The sequence below is a fragment of the Peromyscus californicus genome, unplaced genomic scaffold (genome assembly GCF_007827085.1).
Source record: "Peromyscus californicus insignis strain IS unplaced genomic scaffold, ASM782708v3 Scaffold_15__1_contigs__length_86483966, whole genome shotgun sequence".
NCBI classification, from domain to species: domain Eukaryota; kingdom Metazoa; phylum Chordata; class Mammalia; order Rodentia; family Cricetidae; genus Peromyscus; species Peromyscus californicus.
The window spans coordinates 7,926,657-7,948,436 of record NW_026294447.1 but is presented as its reverse complement, the minus strand read 5'-3'; the positions used below and the strand labels follow the sequence as shown (position 1 = coordinate 7,948,436).

General features: G+C 38.0%; 1 protein-coding gene across 7 annotated transcripts in view; it reads right to left on the bottom strand.

The window, feature by feature from the left end:
- Dgkb (diacylglycerol kinase beta) overlaps window positions 1-21,780 on the bottom strand; it is a 713,645-nt gene that overhangs the window by 500,090 nt on the left and 191,775 nt on the right. For all 7 annotated transcript variants that reach the window (XM_052738362.1, XM_052738366.1, XM_052738363.1 and 4 more), the window contains 2 exons: window positions 6,952-7,092; window positions 1,001-1,050 (listed from right to left, as the gene is read on the bottom strand). In XM_052738362.1, coding sequence (XP_052594322.1) covers window positions 1,001-1,050; window positions 6,952-7,092 — 191 coding nt within the window. The remainder of the gene's footprint in view (window positions 1-1,000; window positions 1,051-6,951; window positions 7,093-21,780) is intronic.

Sequence of the window (21,780 nt, the reverse complement as noted above, 5' to 3'; positions counted from 1 at the left end):
GCGTTCACCATAGCAGCAATGCACATAAACACATACACGAATAAATACAGTAAGTACCTAGGTCTACTTGAGCCACAGCAAGTTCTATCAGTGAACAGAAAAGCCCTCTGACGACCAGCTCATCAGCGTGTGCGTGTTTCCCTCCCTGTGTGCTATTCAGGGCTCCCCTGTGTTCAATCGCTAACACCACCACCACAACAATACAGAATTTGATGTGCCCACACACTTCGAAATGCCTAAAACAACTCCAGCATTAATGCTTATATTACTGCTTAGAGTTTTCCTGGAGACCCCAAACATATTATCAGCAAAGACAGACTAGAACTGAGTGCAGCATGCAGTACTTCGGTACTCATGTGCACACTGGTGTCTCATTTCTACTTCCTGGAAAACCACCATTTATTCCCACATATGATAAATGAAACAAGCATTTAATTACACCTTTCAGGTTATCATTCAGATGTAGTCTTCCTTTCACTCTGGCTTAAGCTATACAATGAAAGCTTCACACAAAATTAGATGAGATCTTGTCAAAAAAGATTTCTCACACAAAGCAGTAAGTCCATTTAATCTACTACACTGCGTTTATGAGTAAACATGCTATAGGGGAGGGAAATTATAAACCAGTTTCACAATCTGTTTAGATCCTACATGCTTACTCAGTACTTTTCCGCAGAGGCGAATCTTACAAGCAGTTTTCTTGCTTTTCTAAGTCGTGGTTTCAACTCTGACCTGTTTTGTTCATGAGGTTAGAATTCTCCTCGTTTACTAAGCTTAATGCAGAAATAAAGTCATTGGTTTTCAAAACCATTGGATAGAATGCTCACAGTCCTGTCTGGTCAGATGACAAAAACTCTGTGTGTGCAGATGTAAATTCTATGAGGTGTGCCTTCTAATGGTGATAACTACAAATGTATCCATTGCTTCTTTCCAAAAGAAAACAGAAAAAGAATAAAGAAACTATTTTGCAATTTTCAGAGAAATTTGAAGAAAAAGTTACCGAGCTGTCCAGGAAGCCGTTCCCATCTGTGTCATAAAGCCGAAACATAACTAGAATTGAAAAAAAAAAAAAAAACATTGAAAATAAAGAGATTAGCAATGAGAAAGGTCATGTTGGATTAGGAAAGATTTCTCAAAAGTAAGTTTCTGTTTAAAACAAATACTTCAATTCCCCAGCTCAAAACCTTTATTTGTGAGTTTTTTTCTTGTTTGTTTGCTTTTGCTAAACTGAAAATGAAATAACTAGTTAATAAAAATATTGGCTTTCAGACATTAAGTTTACAAAATTGTATTTGTAACTAGAGAGAATTAAATAGCATTATTTGCTTAAATTTGGTTTTTTGATCCTTAGTTGTGAATTCAAATATGAAGGGGAAGTTGAAATATTCAGCATCTGGTTATTAAAGGACAGAGTAGAGGTGGAAAAAACAGCCAATTTAGAATTTCATAAATCAGTTAAAATTTAGAATTCATGGGACTGTTTTCTTATGCCTAACATGTGAATGCTCACCCAGCTGGTGGGCTCACCTTTGCTGTGGCAGTCAAGTGAAATGGGACACACAGGTGCATCCCAGAAGCTGGAGCCCACTACATAAACACAAGTCACTATTATCATTTATCCCAAAGAATGTGAGAGAGGAGACAGAAGCTTATAATGAGATTCTCTCTAATGCGGAATCTCAGCTCCTAGGCATACAGTATCAAAATGACCATTTTCGTGTCTCGGGTTGGATCTGCAGCCAGACTTCATTGGGTACCTTATCTTTAAACTATTCAAGTACAGACACTCAGAACACAGACACTCCTAATGAGCTAAGAAAAGTGGAACAGAAGTCCAAGGCCTGAGGGCTCCCTGGTGTAATTCACAGACCCCAAGGAGGCCATGGAAGAGGATGCAGGTGTCATCTTAAGGTAAACACACGGCAGAATGTCACAGCTGTAAAAACAGGAGAGTGGAAGTGAGGGTTTATGTTGAGTTTGCATAATTTCCTGGAGGAGCTTATGTCTGAGTTCTGCATGCTTACGGTGACACTGGTAACTTGGAGAGTGTACATCACTGTAATTATTCTTGAAGTTACTGTTTAGAGAATTCCACCAACTAAGACATAATGTACATAAGATACAAAATTACTCTGTGTATCACTATACATTTTTCAATGTCATCAAATTAACTATGACTTTGTATTTTTTTACAATAGGAAAACAAGCCTTAAAGATATAACACCAGAAAAAATGTGTATTTATTGAATTAGGGTTGGTTAGAATTTTAAGCTAATTAACCATGTTAAATATTGATCTCCCTCGAATATTCAATAAGTGAGAATAAAATGGTAAAAGTCAAAGAAAAAAAAGCCTCCCACAATGTAGACACAAAGCATCTAAGATTTTCTAGTAGAGCAGAGAATACTAAAAATATTTTTGTAAGTGAAAAGAATTCAGAGACTACCCGGAGAAGAGTCCCACACCAAGAACAGGGTAAGGCCAGCCCAGCCCAGCTCCATCTCAGAAACAGGAGCACAGCAGCTCTGTCTATTTCCACTGGAGAACGTGTCTGTGAAAGCAACTCCAACGGCTCCAACATGCTGCAGTTTTCTGACCACTGGCAGCTGAGCCCAGGGACCCAGAAAGAAAAGAAAAGCTTCAGCCTAGGAACGAGAACAGGAGCAAAGAAAGTCCTCCTGGATGCAAACAGAATCTATACGAAATTCAGAAAAATAGAGAAAAGGTCGTCACGAGATGCAAAATACATCCCAGAATGTGGACTGAAACAAAAAAGAACGGTAAAAGAAAAAAAAATCCAACCAAGAATTTAAAATTCTGCCTTTGAAGTACAATATTCAAATAGTGGTTCTAGAGAATGTAACAAGTATCATGGGGGGTGTGGTTATTAATAAAAATGTAAAAAGATCACAAGTGCGCAAACAAAATACACAGTTGAGAACTTGAAAATTGACTAGTTACAGGGAGAAAGAAAAGTAATGAAATAAGGGGCAGGCAGGCATTCGCTCCATGGAAAACAAAAGTTATTCAGTCCACTATGTCTTTGAAGACTTTTCCTTTTAAAAAAATCATCTTTCTAAATAATATTGGTGAAAGTAACTTTTGAACCTTAAATATGAGCAATACTCTTTCTTCATAATATTTAAAAGTAGAGATAGACCATTATAAATTTATAGATGTTTCTTGTTTCCATGCCAAAATAATATAAGCCCAGTATTCAGATTATTCTGTCAACTTGATATATTTCAAAGGTGGGGACTCAATACGAAGCTTTGAGCTAACATAGCCCAACTTTTTCTATTTTTATAACCATGTCAACTTACTTTATGTAGCAACAGTTCTGTGCCCACACTTGAATTTAGCTAAAAGGTCAGAGTAGAGTCACATTATGTAAGATGAGAAATTTTCTAGCTTTCTAAAACTTTTCCTCTTTCAAAACCTTTGTAAATTTCTATGTTTTTTGCTGAATATCTCACAACACAAACTATATAGTCTTTGTACTTTCCCTGATATGCTACTGTTATAAAAACATAATGCTGAATTCCTTAGACAGAAAAAGTGTACATTTTAATGATATTTAATTTGGAAATTCTTCAATATGCGATTTTTAGTTACCTAATTTTTAATACCTAATATTAAAGTTTAAAGACACGAGTTTAAAAAAATTGATTGTCTAGAAAAATTTGAAATCCAACATAATGCAAAAATACTCTCTCCATATTTCCTGTAAGAGAAATAAAAAGTGTAACTACTGGATTTTCCAAATAAAAATGCATCAAACTGTAGCTTAGAAGTCATGAGCCTTCCTTGAATAAGAAGACTGGTGGCTGAAATTACTTTCATTTGTAATCTATAGGAAATCCGACCAAGTGGTGGCCAGTAGGGCCTGTTAGTAATACGTTTCAGAATTTTTCAGGTTAATTTTACACACAGTGGCAACAAGGCAGTTCTTAATGATAGTCATACACTTCCCAAATGCTTTCCTGTTGACTTCTCTTTTATACACTTTTCACTATTACAAAGCTTAAGGGTCAAGAGAATATGTCCTATGAGGAAATGGCAGAGGAATTCATAATGTGAGGGGGTCCTCAAGTGGCACTGGGCTGGTTCAGAAACACTAGGAGAGAACAGTGAATATGGAGGCCGTTGGCAACACCGTGTGTATCCGGTCATGGTTCCGCTGACCCATATGACCAGCCAGACAAATGACAGCCACCAGGAAAGAAAGAAGGAATACTCTTGTACCCTCATCACACATATCTATGCTGCACACTTTTCAAGTGAGTAGGGCAGACATTGACAGAAACACGAGGACTGGGTTAAGCAAATGCAGGTGAAGAAATGAGGTGTGTCCCAGCATTTGTGCTTGCTTTGTTTAATGGGGCAGACTTTACGCTGACTCTTGCACAAATGTTTGCTGGAAAAAACTGATGGAAAGAAGGACAAGGTGGGAAGCAGTAAATAGTCAGAACCATCACTTCGGGAGAGGACACACTCCTTTCATGAATGTTGGTAACAATGTAGGCATTCTATCGAATGCCAACAGGAAAGAATCCTAAACACCACTGCCAAGGAAGCAGTCCTTTCACGTAAATTGTGGTGGTGAGGTGTCATTGTAGAGGAGAAGGTGCATAATCTATTCCTCTTCTAAATGGGGGTTCTGGGTCAAAAGCAGCACTGTCTCCGGCACATTCCTTTCAATCAGACAATTGTCAGGTCCTACATCCTGGAGCACCCAGTAACCTATGTCGACAGGACCTGCGAGTGACTCTGGTGGGTAATTGTGTGAGAGCATCTGACCTAAACCCAGGTGTGCACGTTTCATTTTGGTGAGCTACCTCAACGGAAGATCCAAATTTAGTTCTCTCCCTCATGAAGAACTATTTTAGGTTCTTCACATCCACTTCTGCTCCTTTTAAATACCTTTCCTTCTTTTTAGTTCTGGTTCGTGTTGTTTAATATGGCATAAGTCTTTAGGAAGTAACTACGTAGTTCATCAGCCACTATTAATGTACATCTTATTGCAAATAATTCTAGGAACTGAAACTGTAGAAGAATGTTAAGAATTTGTCAATGTGCTACCGCAGACAGGTTAAAACCCACAAATTGCTAAGGAAGAAAATGACGGGTAGATTTGATTCATTGATGTGGGAAAATATCAGACATTTAAAAAGAAAAAGTAAAAACACAGAATTCCTGAATATGTTGATGTATATTCATAGAGATGGACATAAAGTCCATAAAATCATGAGGTCAGAAAGCAAGTCTGATAAAAAGTGTAGCAACACCAGAAACTTCCTACGGTTTGGAGAAAAGTCTGAAGGCATAATTGTAAACTGAGGAAAATGACCCCAAGCCCGCTGTGAGCTCGACAAAGAGGTGGGAAACTCATAGAACAAAGAATGCCACTGAAGAGGAGTCTCAGCAGGTCAGTTTCACTGGGTTCGTCCAGTGCTTCAGAATGAGGGAATGTTCGATTGTGGACAAAGGATGCATGGCATTAAAAACAGAACCAAGAAGCGTGATTCTGACGGATCCAAAATAAAAGCAATGTTCTTCTAATTGGCATAGAAAAAATTAAAGTGCAGTACCAAAGTCCTTTTTGGGGGAGATGGCTGGTGCCTTCATTAATTCTCATCTGGAGAAAATATTTATCTTCATCATCAAGCCAAACATGGCCATGAAGACACCTGAGCAAACTTTCTTTTTGGCCACCACTTCAATAGAAACTCAATGTTTACTTTGGAATGAAAGATTTCTACACGTTCTTAGGAATACAAAATAAATCTTGAAATGCAAGTATTCAATGTTTATGAATAATAAATACATATTTAAAGAATAATAGCCATATGATTTATTCATAACCTAAGCTGGTGTGACTCCTAAATAAGCATAGTAAATGCTTTACTTGTGAGAAAATTTAAAAAATTATTAAATTTTTAAGTTTTATTAAATTTAACTAAACTGCTTTGTAATTATAATATTAATACATTACAATATTTTAAATTTTATTAAGAAATACTGAAGTTTGGTTTTATGACCTTCACTATTATTTAAGTAGTAAAATTTTAATTCATTTTAATGATCTCTAATATAATCCAGTTAATCTAGCCACAGAGTATACAACAACGGCTTTAGTTATAATGAGCTTTACAGGGAGATCAGATTATCAGTGATCAGTTGAGTCAGTGTTTAAAGAGTGTGCTCTTTCGTTGCAGTGTGTACATGTTACCACCAGAGAGAGCTCAGTCACTGCAGTTTAGTAAGAGTGCTACCTAGGTACTTAGAAAAAAAGTCCCTACCTGTCATATTGTAAAAGAAACAAAAATACTATTTAATTGTTTATAACATACAGAACCAACTCCTATAAGTGAAGCATTTGAGAAATTGTTCTCTGCCAAAGAGAGTGTTAACCTGATGTCGAAGGGAGGTTGCCATGGAGAAGAGTATAAGGTGTGTGTGTGTGTGTGTGTGTGTGTGTGTGTGTGTGTGTGTGTGTGATGCCCTTGCATGCATGTGTGATGCAGGGGGTGAGGAAGTCCTTCTCAGATAGGAGGAATTGGGCATTTGGTATTTCTTAGAGCATTCTCTCTGTCTAATAGTTCAACGTTTCCAGTTACTTCTTGTTATCTCAAAAGAGCCAAGGAGAAAACATTTAGAATCCATGTGATGGATAGACATGTTTACAAAGTCAATGGAAACAAATGGAATTTGATAAATTATCAGAAATAGATAGAATTTCACATAATAACCCAATTTCAACATTTCTTAACAAAATATAATGTTTCAGAATTCCAATTAAGATGCGTTTTCAGTTAAATTTAATAGTAACTTTTTGACTGACTCTGAGAAAAGGTATTTCTTTAGCAATTTAGGCAATTATAATTACATCAACACACAGCCCTTCCTCCCACCCCAGCCTGGTGAGTAAACACAATTCCCGAAACATACACTCCAGCTTATCCTCAGGTCTTCCTCTTTCCAGAAGAGACAGATAGCAGACAATGTCCTTGAGGTGGATCACTTCTGGGGAGCACGTATTTGCTGGAGAAGAACGCGGAGGGGTGATGGCACCCTTATTCATTCTCAGACCTGGAAAATATATTTATATTCATATATTTAAAATATTCACTGTGCTCTAAAATATTTCTAAAGGAAATAGCACTAAATATTATGAACACACATATATATTCCTTAAATATAAAATGTCAAATGCACTCAAACACCAATATATTATCTTTCCATGTGTGTTGTGAATAATGCAAATAAGACAGAAACTTCCAGGATCCAGTGGTGGGGGCAGATGTAACTTAGCATTGCCCAGGATGTGTGAGATGATGCAAAGAGTGAAGACATAATGAACCCACTTCCAGTATTCTTGTCTCTGTACTAGGCAGTGACAAATAAAAATTTACTTGAAAGATACCAATAATTGTCCTTTCATAGCATACTGAAAAGGTGATGGGTGTCTGTCATGTTGTGATTTATATAATGAGGGTAAGTAAGTAATCCTTCATAAAATACACATTTATGTCAATTATTTGCCAACATAAGATATCCACCCTACCACCCTACTGTCCATGAGTATGAATGAGCACACCATAAAGAGGGATCAGAACCAGCATGGTGGGCATTCTGAGAAAAGGCAATGCATATGATTGTAGTTTGATTTCAATATAGTCTTCATTTGATGTATTCAAGATCAGACTGGTAAATTATAAGCCAGACACACCTAAACATTGAGACTTTCTCTTTTTTAAATATCTTCATGTTACTTTCAAAATCTTAAAAAAAAAACAACTTTTAGCTACATTTTATTTATTTGGTGTGTCTGTACGTGTGTGTACACGCATACACATGTTATGGCACTCATGTGGAGATCACAGGACCACTTGTGGTTGATGCTCTTCTCTTTCTATCATGAAGGTTCCAGAGCTGGAACTCAGATCATAAGGCTCAGAAGCAAGAACTTTTAGTGCCTGGGCCTCCATCTCAGTAGTCCCTGTTTCCAAAAATCTCATGTCCTGTTCTAAGACAATGGTGGAGGAATTAAATATGTGTTGACAACTGCTGCTGCTGATGTAACAGGGGCTTCTTCACAGAGAAGATTCATCTCACGGAGAAGCCTTTGAAACCACATCAAGAGAACCCAAAAAGGCCTGAGGTAAATCTCAATTATAACCGAGGTATACATTGCCAAGAAGTATTTGACCACGGTTACTGGGGGACTGAGTATATCATGGATTCCTAATCTGTCAACAATTATGGGAAAGAATATTTTGAACCAAATGTAGTTTGACCAGCTGTCCTTCCTTGGCACAAAGCTTCCTGACAGAACTGTTTGCAACTCTCTTTCTGTTCTTCTTGTTATATCATCTGGGTATCTCAATGGTCTCAAATATCAAATGTAATGCTTTACAAAATCATCTTTGGCTTTTATCATTGCTGATATTGCCCCTAATAATAAGCCTCATTTAGAGTGTTTCTAGTATCGGGCAGGAATCACTAACAGGGGCTTTCACACATCATCTCACTTAACTCTTAAGTTAACCTTGTGAGATCAACTGTGTTATCCTCACAGAGGAGAAACAGGCTTATGATGATGGCTGCCCCAGAGTGTCACAGCCAGCCATACACAGCTGTCTTCCTCATTCAACCCTGCCAACCTATGTAGTGTTTTCCATTCAGGACACTGTGGAAATAAGGAAAATAATTGACACCTTAATATAGACACATACAAGCACAATTTGTGGCTTTCATAACAACATTAATATTTTCTATTATAACTTATCATGATTATTACATCTCATTTCATCCTTAAAATTTCATCAGAGAACCCCCGGCTGAATCACCTGCACGTGTGCCTATCACGGCCCCGTCTGTGGGACACTCTTCACCTCCTCCCTTGGTTCTTACTTACAGTGAAACAGTTCTTCATTATCTGCCAACTCCACTCTCATTCACAGTTCTCAGTGAGTTACACATTTTAAATTAATTTTTCCTCATAATGCACAGATCACTGCATATCCAATACAAACTGATATTTCTTTTTACTTGAAAGGAAGCATAACTTCAAATGTAATACTGAGCTTTAAAAGGACTTCACAATTCCCCAAATAATTACAACTGACCAACTAAAGTTCATCCAGCTGCCGGAGTCAGGGCGTCTGACTTACGATAGAAGACATTGTGGTGCTGACCTTTGAAGATTCCCCAAACATAGCCGTGAATTATGGTGATAAACTACGGCATGAGTCATCCAGCTGGGGAGCTAACTCTCCTTCCCAAATGCCCAGCCCAGGGTCCTGATGATGTAATCAGCTCAATTTATCTTAACTCCCTCACACAAATTTTCCAAATAGAACAAGGAAAGAAAGGAAGGAACACGGTCTCATTTATGTGGAAGACAGTTCAGCTGTATATTTTTAAAGTTAAGGTGTCTGACTACTCACTTTCATAATACTGCATTCAAGGTAAAACTAGAGACAATGGAGGCCACATCATCTCCTTTATGTCTTTCCAGTGAACAGTGTTTATTGTGAGAAAATCTATACACATACACACTTCATTTCACATCACTTTGTAAATAAATATCAGCTTTATGACAAATATAAAATTAATGTCCCATGCAATTCCCTTATTTAAAATATGTAGCTCAACAAAAAATAAAATAAAATATGTAGCTCAATGGCTTTAGCCTGTTCACAGAATTGGGCAACCAGTGTGACCATCAACATTAAGTTTTTATTGTTGTCCAAAATGTCCGCATTCATCGGCAGCTACTCTGCCTCCCTCTACTTAGTGACAGACAACCACTCATCCACTTCCTGTCTCTACAGATATTTAACATCATTTTTTGAAAGAAAATATTATTATTGTGCTTGCTTGAAGATAAGTAAATATTTCTCTCTTTGTGCTGATAACATTTTGTAAATAAAGGCTTCATTGTGTATTTAACTGTCATCATTATATTTAAAATTTTTAAGGTGCAAAAATATGGGCATATATGCAATCTGTACATTGAAAAACTAACAAGTGTTTCCAAAAGACTAATTAAACAAATCTGAGTGGTAAAATATGTACCCTTTGTAATGATTCATGTAATTACTCAGATAAAGTAAAGAAACTTTACTCGGATAAGACAAGACATTTTTCACAATCATTTTGACAAAAAAAAAAAATCAAAGTAGACATTATTAATGTTTTAAATTATATTTGTGAAGACTTTTTTTTGTAAATGGAAAACATGATAAAGGAAGAAAGATCTCATTTCTCACCTGTGTACCCTCCTCACTATGCACAAATCCTCACTATCAACATTCCCTTCCAGTTATTACTAGCAACTGTGCTGGCTAGTCTTACATCAACTGGACACACACGCACACACACACAGAGTTATCTGAAACAAGGAATAACTAGTGATCCATTGGGAAGGGGCTGGCCCACTGTGGGTGGTACCATACCTAGGTTGCTAGTCCTGGGTTCTATAGGAAAACAGTCTGAGCAAGCCACTTGAGGCAAGCTAGTAAGCAGCACTCCTCCATGGCCTCTGCATCAGCTCCTGCCTCCAGGTTCCTGCCCTGTGTGAATTCCTTCCTTGGCTTCCTTCAGTTATGGACAGTGATATGGAAGTGGAAGCCAAATAATCCCTTTCCTTCCCAACTTACTTTTTGGTCGTGGTGTTTCGATGCAGCATTTAGAAACCCCAACTAACACAGTGACTTATACAGGCATTCTGTTGTTACCCAGTCTGATTATGGAATCAATGTGGAGTTGGAGTTATTGGCTGAAATAGCAGTAGATTAAGTCACAGCCACTGTGCCGAAGTTAAAACATTTCTCAGTCTCAACAAACACGTTGGCATTTAAATATTTTAGAGCATAGTAACTGAGTATCACTTAGCAGGAAATGTATGGTAGGCTTTTCGAAGAAGCTTTTTCACTTAATAGCATGCAGTTTACTTTCCTCCGTGACTTCTTACCAGTTAATCATTTCTTTTTGCGTTGAGTAACATTCCATTGCCTGGATACTAACTTTATCCATCTCAGAAATGAAAAAACTTGAAGTGGGTAATCAAAGACAAGTGATTAATCAAACAAGTTTCTTCCTATTCCCAAGACCTCTATAACACCAACACATTCTTGCTTAGGCAATTAAAAAAAATCCTCCTTCATATTTTCACTGTCTGAAAGCAGGCACTGTGTCTCAGTCTTTCTTCAGAGAGGACATTTTTGTAGTACAGTCTTTGGCCTTTCTCTCTTTGCCTAGCTGGAGGTCCTTCCTATTGGCTATTTCTTGTTTCTTTTGCTTCAAGTAGTTGCATTTAGCTCTAAATATCATATGATTGAGATAAATTTTCAGTTTCTTACTTGCCTTGCTCTTAGGACTTAATTCTTAACCAGAAAACTGAAGCAAATGCATCCATATACTGTACATATTCGTACTTCGTATAGAACTATGTTGTATGCATATTTATTGTAATACAGAAGTACCAAAAGGAAAAGTAAGGAGTATAATTATAGTTCACTGATTTTATCAGGAATAAACTATTTTTTACTTCGAGGGTGTTTTTCAATGATAATGTCACCATGTACACATATGTGTTTGAATGTATATACTTATAAACATTTTTCTCAGAGTTATAAGAACAGAATTAGTAAAATTAAATGATGCCTATTACTACATTGTGCAATAATATGACTTCCACTGTATTCTCATCTAGATACATTCACATTCTAGAAAAAGCTGAACGATTTATCTTTTTAACTTGCTTCTTTGGTCTCTTGCTGAGGATCAATCTCAGGACCTCAGGCATTGTTAGGTGAGAACTTGATTCAGCCTAAAAATGTACTTCTAATGACTACATTTAATTTAACATCAAGGCTCCAAATTTTGTGTGTGTGTGTGTGTGTGTGTGTGTGTGTGTGTGTGTGTGTGTGTGTGTGTTTGTGTGTGTGTGTGTGTGTTTGTGTGTGTGTGTGTGTGTGTGTGTGTGTGTGTGTATAAATGTTTATGTGTTTCTATACACCTGGGGGCCAACAACTGACATGAGGTGTCTTCTTCAATTTCTACCAGCGTATCCTGTGATGGAGAGACTCAGTACACCAGGACTTCACAGATTCAGTTAGACTGTCTAGGTAGCAAGTCCCCAGGACCTTCCTGTCTGATTGTCCACTTGGTGTACAGGCACACCAATGCCTACCATTTATGTGGAGGCTGGGGATCAGACTCAGATTCCCAAGCTTGCAGAGCAAGCAGTTAAAGCCTGAGTGGTACCTCAGTCTCCCAAGGTCCAGGATTTAGTAATGAGTCTTGTTTGCTTTGTTTCTTTTACCTATTTTTATTTGTTTGATTGTTTCACTTGGCTTTGTTTGAGAAAAGGTCTTATGTAGCCAAGGCTGGCTCTCTAGCTCGCTGGATTACTGAGACTGGCCTGGAACATCTGACATTGCCTTTTCTATCTCTAAAATGATGAGTGAGGTCACAGGCTTGCCACAGCAGGCCCAGTTAGCGCTCCTTAGTACAACAGCATAAACTATATAAGGCTTTTGACAAGATACAAGGTAATGAGAGAAAAGGGACACTTGTTTCATTTAAATTTTAGTAGCTATCAGTAGTTAGTGGATGCCATATTGTATATTGCCATCCACGTTGTGGATGTGGAGGCCAGAGGGTGACATCCATGTTTTGTTAAAAATTCTCTGCTATGTCTTTTGAGATAGGACCTCTTGCTTCACCTGGAGCTTGAAGGTTCAGATGCTGTTTGACTATCAAGCCCCAAAGATTCTTTGTCTATGACTTGCTAGTACACATAAATAACTGAAAGGTGATTGATGCTGGTCATGGTGGCATCCACCTGTAACACCAGCACTCGAGGCAGAGGGTCATGAGTTCTACGTGAACTTGAGCTACAAAGAGAAGACCTGGCCAAACAATTTGGATGCCTTATTCCTTGAGATATATATATATATATATATATATCAACTACTTACTAGGGAGCATAATTCCCATTTGCCCATAGCCTGCATATTGAATAAAATTCTAATATAACACTTTAAACTCATGACTCCTCTTTCAGAATGTATGACATTATATAAAAATTTGAAATGAAATTTGATCATGATATGTGCAAACCAAAACACTAGAATACAGTCTGTTTAAATATGCTGACATTTATTGATCATTAACAGTGTTGCTGTGGGATGTTCTGTATGGCAAATGTGTTGCTCTGATTGGTCAATAAATAAAACACTGATTGGCCAGTGGCTAGGCAGAAAGTATAGGCGGGACTAACAGAGAGGAGAAAAGAAAGAACAGGAAGGCAGAAGGGGTCACTGCCAGCCACCACCAGGACAAGCAGCATGTGAAGATGCCGGTAAGCCACGAGCCATGTGGCAAGGTATAGATTTATGGAAATGGATTAATTTAAGCTATAAGAACAGTTAGCAAGAAGCCTGCCACGGCCATACAGTTTGTAACCAATATAAGTCTCTGTGTTTACTTGGTTGGGTCTGAGCGGCTGTGGGACTGGCAGGTGAGAGAGATTTGTCCTGACTGTGGGCCAGGCAGGAAAACTCTAGCTACAAATGGCACCCAATGTGGTGGCAAGAGTTTCCACATAAAACCTGAGAAAAGATTCTAAAACGGAGCTAAAAACAGCTTCTTAATTGTCTCTCTCAAATGAGCGGCAGCTGAGGTTTTGAGCTACTGGTGGGTTCCTGGCGTGTGTGCTTGACCTGCCCTATGGCAGGAATGAGGCCTCTACAAGTGGCACATTAAGCTGCGTGGTGGATTTAGCCTTTGCTAGTACAAAAAAAAAAAAGAGGTTTCTGGGCTGTACGCTGCTTGGATAAAAGCATAGACCCACAATAGCTCCCAGAGCTGGCGGTAAACATACCACCGCCATGTTGGGAAGCTGAAGTGGGCGGAGCCAGCAGCCACAGCTGCTGCAGTTTAAAGCAATAGATTCACAATAAGACAGATTCAGATGTAATAGTTTACAATGTGTGTAAAATATACACAGGCTTGAAAGAGACAAAAAGGTGATATATACAGTTATATAAACAAATACACAGTTTTAAAAAATAAAGTCTTTAAAGAGACAGTAAAGTTAATATAAAAAATAAGCCACGTAAAGATGAATATTGCACAGAGAATCTGGATTGTGTTGTCTTTGGGATTTTTAACTGCAGAAAAACATTTGATTGTAAAAGATGTTGAGTTAAACCAATATGTATATTTTAAATATACCTTGACTTCAAAATTTGGATGTAAGGATGTGTTGCTTTGGAAAGGAGACTCTGCTTTTGTTTCCACAGAAAGCAAGATGCTATGGATTTGTTCCAGATTAAGATATATCAGGTTTGACCAGCCAAGACCCCCTGAAAGGTCTCTGATGACACCATGGCCCAGATGATCCAACATCCAAAATGGTTTGAAGGCAACTGGCTCAGACAATACAGCCTCATGGACTATTCCATAATCCTAAAATTTTCTTTGTGTCCCCATAAGATACAGCGCCCTCCTCCAGCAGGAAGTAGTAAGAGAAGCTATGCCCAAATTCCCAAATTATATGTAATTTTACTTTGTTAAGGTTAAAACCTTTCTCTTTGAAAAAAAAAGGGGGGGGGGAGTGCTGTGGGATGTTCTGTATGGCAAATGTGTTGTTCTGATTGGTCAATAAATAAAACACTGATTGGCCAGTGGCTAGGCAGGAAGTGTAGGCGGGACTAACAGAGAGGAGAAAAAGAACAGGAAGGCAGAAGGGGTCACTGCCAGCCACCACCAGGACAAGCAGCATGTGAAGATGCCGGTAAGCCACGAGCCACGTGGCAAGGTATAGATTTATGGAAATGGATTAATTTAAGCTATAAGAACAGTTAGCAAGAAGCCTGTCACAGTCATACAGTTTGTAACCAATATAAGTCTCTGTGTTTACTTGGTTGGGTCTGAGTGGCTGTGGGACTGGCAGGTGAGAGAGATTTGTCCTGACTATGGGCCAGGCAGGAAAACTCTAGCTACAGTGTATCCATTTTTATTTTAAAGATTTCCATACGTTATGTTTTTTTTCTCTTTAAACCTAGTGAAACAGGAACATTCATTTTTCCCATTTAAGAAACCAGAGGTCAAGAGACTGCACAAGTACAGTTCAAGGGCAGTCTGATTTGCAGCTGTGTGCTTTAAACATACTTGTGTGATGAGAGGGAGAGAGGAGGTGGGAGGGAGAGAGAGACAAAGAGAGAGAGAGACAGAGAGCGAGCAGAGAATCTGTCTCCTGACTCTCAGTAAATGATCCAAGAGGTACATTGATTAGTCCATAGACATTTGGAGGAAAATAAGGAGTCCCAGCCACCGTTGAGAGGTCTAAATTTTCATCTTCCATTTGGCCATGCCTTGTAACAGCTATTTCAATACTACACATTTGTGAATGAGTGTGTCTACACATATTTTTGCATACATAATTATACTTATGCTCATGTTTGCCAAATTTTTTCCATAGTTGGTTATAGTGAAATGAGTTATAAGTTATTTTTCTTATCTATACTTTTAAGACAGATATAGAACTAGCATGATATTGAAAAACACCAATCTGAATTAACACACAGGGCATTTATCAGTAAGCATTTAAACAGCTCTTGAGTACTGACAGTCAAGTACTGATGAAAACAGATTTCAACTTTCTGCTTCAATACAGCATTGTCACAGAGGGAGAAGGAAGCTCTCGGATCTCAGTAGTTGTTTTCTTGCTACTATGAGACAGGGATGCAGCAAGTCCCCTGTTAAAAATGTGCAGACTGAGCTGGGTATCTACAGTGTCAACTGCATCATTTGCCTTTACTAAATTATTACAAAATCTGAAAGCATTTTTGAACATACAAGTACAAAAATATTAAGATAATACTATTATTTAACATGGAATTATTAAGATATAAATTTTTTATCCTTTGTTCTGCACAGACTAAATTTAATAACAAAATATTTATATTTTGAAAAAAAATTATGGAGAAAATTCAGGCAGGAAAATATTTTTTAAAATGAAAAATCCACTCAGTAGTTATAACTAGAGAGAACTCTTCTTTAACTGGCATGTGTAAGGGTCTTGAAGTTGGAAGTTTTGTTGATGGCAGTATAAAATATTTGCTGAGGTAAAATAAGTGCAAATTACAGGTACCACGACCAATGGCAATTAGAAGTGTGGATCTGGTGCTAAAGCAGTGTGAGACATGCAATGGTTTGTATAAATAAAGGAAACCCTTAATGGCTGAAATGCTTAGTTGGTTTTTGTTTTTTTCCTAGAGCATTTTTATGTCAGTTTCTAAGCTTATTACATCAAGAAGAACAATTATATTGATATCATTGTATGGAGTACTGTATTTTAAATGCTGACTACATACCAGAAGTCTTATTCACTGTCATACAAACATTACTGTCTATGTGGTTTGAGTGTGAGGAGACCCTTTCTGCCCTTGGTTCACTTCTAGAAACTCAAATAGTTCATTAGCATGAAAAACATACCAAGCTGCTTTGTAGTGAAAAACACACATACAGACTCTCTCTCCCTCTCCCTCTCCCTCTCCCTCTCCCTCTCCCTCTCCCTCTCCCTCTCCCTCTCCCTCTCCCTCTCTCTCTCTCTCTCCTCTCTCTCAGTGTGTGTGTGTGTGTGTGTGTGTGTGTGTGTGTGTGTGTGTGTGTGTGTGTATGTGTGTGTGTGTATGTGAGAGAGAGAGAGAGAGATACACCCACACAGATTCACATTCACACAAAACACACACTCTCTCTATTTCTGTCACACTCACAAAACAAACAACAACATATCAGAAAACAATTTAACTAGGTAAGAATATTCTAAGGCTATTTGATAAAAAGAGGCCTTTAATACAGGTACCTAGTTTTCACTATATAATTTTCTGTTCTTAGTTTATTAATCTCCTTGTGAACAAAAATTGAGTTCTTTCTCTTTTTTTCAGTCTACAATAGGCACTGGTATTATAACCCACTCTTCAATTTCATAGAAAACATGAAAATGAGATAAATTTGGCTTTTTGCATTGTAGTATCTTGATACACATAGTTTAACAGCTCAAACTGATTAAGTATTGCATGACAGTTAAACAATGGAAATATTTAGCAAAGAAAAGGTGGCTAAACTTTTTCAAATTAATAAATGTGTGTGTGAGATTTCTCTCAATATTAAATATCCTCTCTACCTTTTATTGCTTCTGATTCATCATTCCTCAGAACATCTTCCAGATCACTGGCAGCAAGCTTATTTTCAGACTGAAAATCTTGTAACGGATCTCTAAGTTCGTTTGGATGAAAGTCATAAGAAAGCATGACAAGCAAATCTCTTCCACACCTGGGCTTAGCTTCCACCCTGGCACCTCCTGCTGGTCTCTGCTCACTTCATCAGCATCCTCCAGGCAGACACTAATCAATCAGTACTTCTAAGAATTTGACCTTCCTCCATCCTCTTAAGAAGTCCTCAGGTTTTTGACCCTGCCAAAGTTTTTCACCTCCTCACCCCTGCAAGGTCCTAACCAATCATTCGCTCTGGGGTGGACAGTATTGATTCTTAGCAACCCTTACTCAGTTCAGCTTAAGTCACGAGAAAGCCGGAGTGATCTGAGCCTTTGCCTGCACTGTCTGTCTCCTGTCTTGCTCATCCTGGTCTGTCTCACTCATTCTTACCTGTGTGCATTTACCTTCTATTTGCTCTCCTACTAAAACTGTGCTGTGCTTTAGACCTTGACCCTTGTCCCCCAACAGACATAAAGGTAAAGGCCAGGTAATGCTTTTAAAAGGGAGTGAGTCTTTAGGAGGTAAGGATTACTGAGGGGTTTGGGGAGTCACAGGGATTACCCAGAGGTCTTTGGGTCACTGGGGGGACTATTGTGAAAGCATCTTTTAGACATGACAGGACCATTGCACTCATGAACTAACAGCAAACCAGTCATGGTGGCATATACCTTTGACCCCAGCACTCAGGAGGAGACCAGGCTGGTCTGTATAGTGAGACCCTATCTCAAAACACAACCCAATCTTGAATAAAAAGTAAAAGTGCAATAAGCTCACAGAACCCTGGACAAGACCTGTACATAATCTAAACAGAATTTCTATATGGACTTGGGGAGAGGGCAGGAAACAAGAGACCTGGCCTCTTCTGTCTTTAGAACTATTGACAATTGATAGCTCTGTGGGGAGGCACAATCGGTTATTTTAGGAGTGTGATCCTGGTAGGTTGATCATACTCCAGTGAACGACTGCAGACCCATGCATATGTGGCAGCACTAGATGTACTCAATGAGTAGTGGTTGTGTTGATGATGATGATGATGATGATGATGGTCATGGTGATAGTGATGATGATAAAAGGGGACAGGAAGTTCATAGGGGGATGTGGAGGTGGATTCTAGAGGATTTAGGAATGACCAGTGCGGGTGAGTATGAGCAAAGTACTTTATATGCCTGTATAAAATTCTCAAAGAAACTGGGTATGGTGTTGCATGCCTTTCATCCCAGCACTCAGGAGACAGAGGCAGGTGGATCTCCGTGAGTTCAAGGCCAGCCTGGTCTACAAAGTGAGTTTCAGGACAGCCAGGGATATTACACAGAGAAACCCTGTCTCAAAAAAAAAAAAAAAAAAAAAAAAACCAAAGAATTCTTAAAGAAATGATCTTAAAAACAAAACAAATGCCAAGGGTCCTATGCAAGCAGAGCAGCAGGCTTCAGTCATTAGAAACAGCTTCCTACAAAAGAGGCTTGGAGTCCTTGGGACAGAAAGACAGAGAATTAGGAAGGCAGAGAAAGACTGCTTTCTTGACTATGGTGCATGGATCAAAGATGAAGGTCATAGCAGAAGTCTGGAGTAATCAGGATTTCATGTGTTCCTTCTCTCTGGCATCCACTGACTTATCAATACAACTCCACTTGCATAGGTTTTGGGTGCCAAGGATTATAATTTGCTTAGAAAATAATACTTTGATATAAGCACATTTGTTAAACTTGAACTTGTAAACCCAGAGGTAATATTGTCAGGTTTCTGTTAGAACATTTTAGAGACTGGAATTTGGGATCTTGCTGTAAGACACAAACAACAATTAATGCAACTGTGACCTTGTCAGTGGCTAGATAATTCTGGTCATAACAAGTGCTGGAAAGTACTTGTGTCTAACTCAACACAATGCAGTAGAGAGAAAGAAGGATACATTATAATCTTTGGAAATGAACAATTTGAGAATGTAAGTCATCAAGACAAGTAGAGAAAGGTTTGAGTAGAATGTAATTGGCCTGTGGACTATAAGAGTGCTGCCTTATGGAGCATCCAGAAAAACAGCTCTTTGGTACATATGCATGGTTTGTGGGCTGACTGACCAGTCCATGAGGAGGCCTCTCGGCATGTAATGTTTCAGAATACCTATTTTCTTTCATTTGTTTATGCTTTTCAATTTCTTATATTTATCTTTTTGAAGCTTTTCTTTTATTTATGTTGTGGGGGGGCAGATGCATCCTACATCCTACATGTGTAGATCAAAGAATAACTTTCTGGGTCTATTCTCCTGTCTCAATGTGAATCTTGCTGTTTGAACTCAGGACATAAGTTTTGACAGCAAGTGTCTTTACCTGCTGAGCTGTTTCATCACCCCAAGTGCCTATTTTCTTTAGGATATGGAGAAAAATACATCATATATGTAGACTGGGGTAAAAATTGAATAAACTTTCAGAATTTAAAGTAAGTTTAATACCACTAATGCATGAGCATAGGAGATCTTTCTTTCTTCTGATATCTTCTCTAATTTCTTCCTTCAAAGATTTGCAGTCCTTGTCATACATGTCTTTTATTTGCTTGATTAGAGTTACCCCAAAATATTTTATATTACGCATGGCTATTGTGAAGGGTGATGTTTTCCTGATTTCTTTCTCAGTCTTTTGTCAACTGTATATAGGAGGACTACTGAATTTATGAGTAAATCTTGTATCCAGCCACTTCACTAAAGGTGTTTATCAGCTGTAGGAGTTCCCTGGTGGAATTTTTGGGCTCACTTATGTATACTATCATATCGTCTGCAAATAGCCACACTTTGACATCTTCCTTTCCAATTTGCATCCCCTTGATACACTTTTGTTGTCTTATTGCTCTAGCTAGAACTCTGTATACTATATTGAATAGATGTGATAAGAGTGGGCATCCTTGTCTTGTTTCTGATTCTACTAGAATTGTTTTGAGTTTTTCTCCATTTAATTTGATGTTGACTGTCGGCTTGCTGTATATTACTTTTAATATGATTAGGTATGTTCCTTGTATCCCTGATCTCTCTAAAACTTAAAAGATAAATCATGAGGGTTATTGGATTTGTCATGGATTGGTAGGATTAACATAATAAAAATGACCATCTTACCAAAAGCAATCTACAGACTCAATGCAATCCCCATCAAATTCCAACACAATTCTCTGTAGATATTGAAAGAAAAATATACAACTTCATATGAAAAAACAACCAAATGAAAAGCAGGACAACTAAAACAATCCTATATAATAAAAGAAATTCAAGAGGCATCACCATCCCTACTACAATTTCAAGCTCTACTACAGAGCTATAGTAATACAAACCACAGGGTGTCAGAATAAAAACAGATGGATCAGTGGAACCAAACTGAAGATACAGACACAAATCCACACACCCATGGATACCTAATTTTTTGACTAAGAAGCCCAAATTTTACAATAGAAAAAAGAAAGCATCTTTAGCAAATGGTGCTGGCATAACTGGATGTTGGCATGTAGAAGAATACATATCTATCAACCTGCACCAAACTCAAGTCCAAGTGGATCAAAGACCTCAACATAAATCCAGTTACACTGAACCTGATAGAAGAAAAAGTGGGAAGTACCCTTCAATGCATTGACATGGAGACAATTCCTGAATAGAACACTGGTAGCAAAGGCATTAGGATATATAGTTAATAAAAGGGACCTCAGGAAATTAAAAGGATTCTGTAAGGCAAAGGACACTATCAATAGGACAACACACCAGCCTACAGAAAAGGAAAAGATCTTCAACAACTCCACATGTGACAGAGGGCTGATTTCCATAATGTGTAAAGAACTCAGGAAACTAGACATCCAAAAAGCAAATAATCCAATTAAAAAATGGGATACAGAAGAATTTTTCTCAACAGAAGACTCTCAAATAGTTAAGAAACCCTTAAAGAAATATTCAAACCTCTTTAGCCATAAGGGAACTGCAAATCAAAATGGCTATGAGATTCCTGCTTACATCTGTCAGAATGGCTAAGACCAAAAACACAAATAACAGGAAGCATAACAAAGGGAACACTCCTCTGCTCCTGGTGGGAATGCAAACTTGAGCACCCACTTTGGAAATCAATATGACAGTTTCTTAGATAACTGGGAATCAAACTACCTCAAGACCAAGCGATCCCACTCTTGGGCATATACCCAAAAGATGCTCAATCATACCACAAGGACACTTGCTCAACTATGTTCATAGCTGCTACTCATTATAGCCAGAACCTGGAAACAACCTAGATGCCCCTCAACTGAAGAATGGAAAAAGAAAATATGGTACATTTACACAATGGAGTACTACTCAGATGTTAAAAACAGTGCATAATGAAAATTGAAGGCAAATGGGTGGAACTAGAAAAAAAATCATCCTGAGTGAGGTAACCCAGACCCAGAAAGACAAACATTCTATGTTCTCTCTTATAAGTGAATATTTGCTGTAAAGTAAAGGATAACCATGCTACAATCCTCAGTCCCA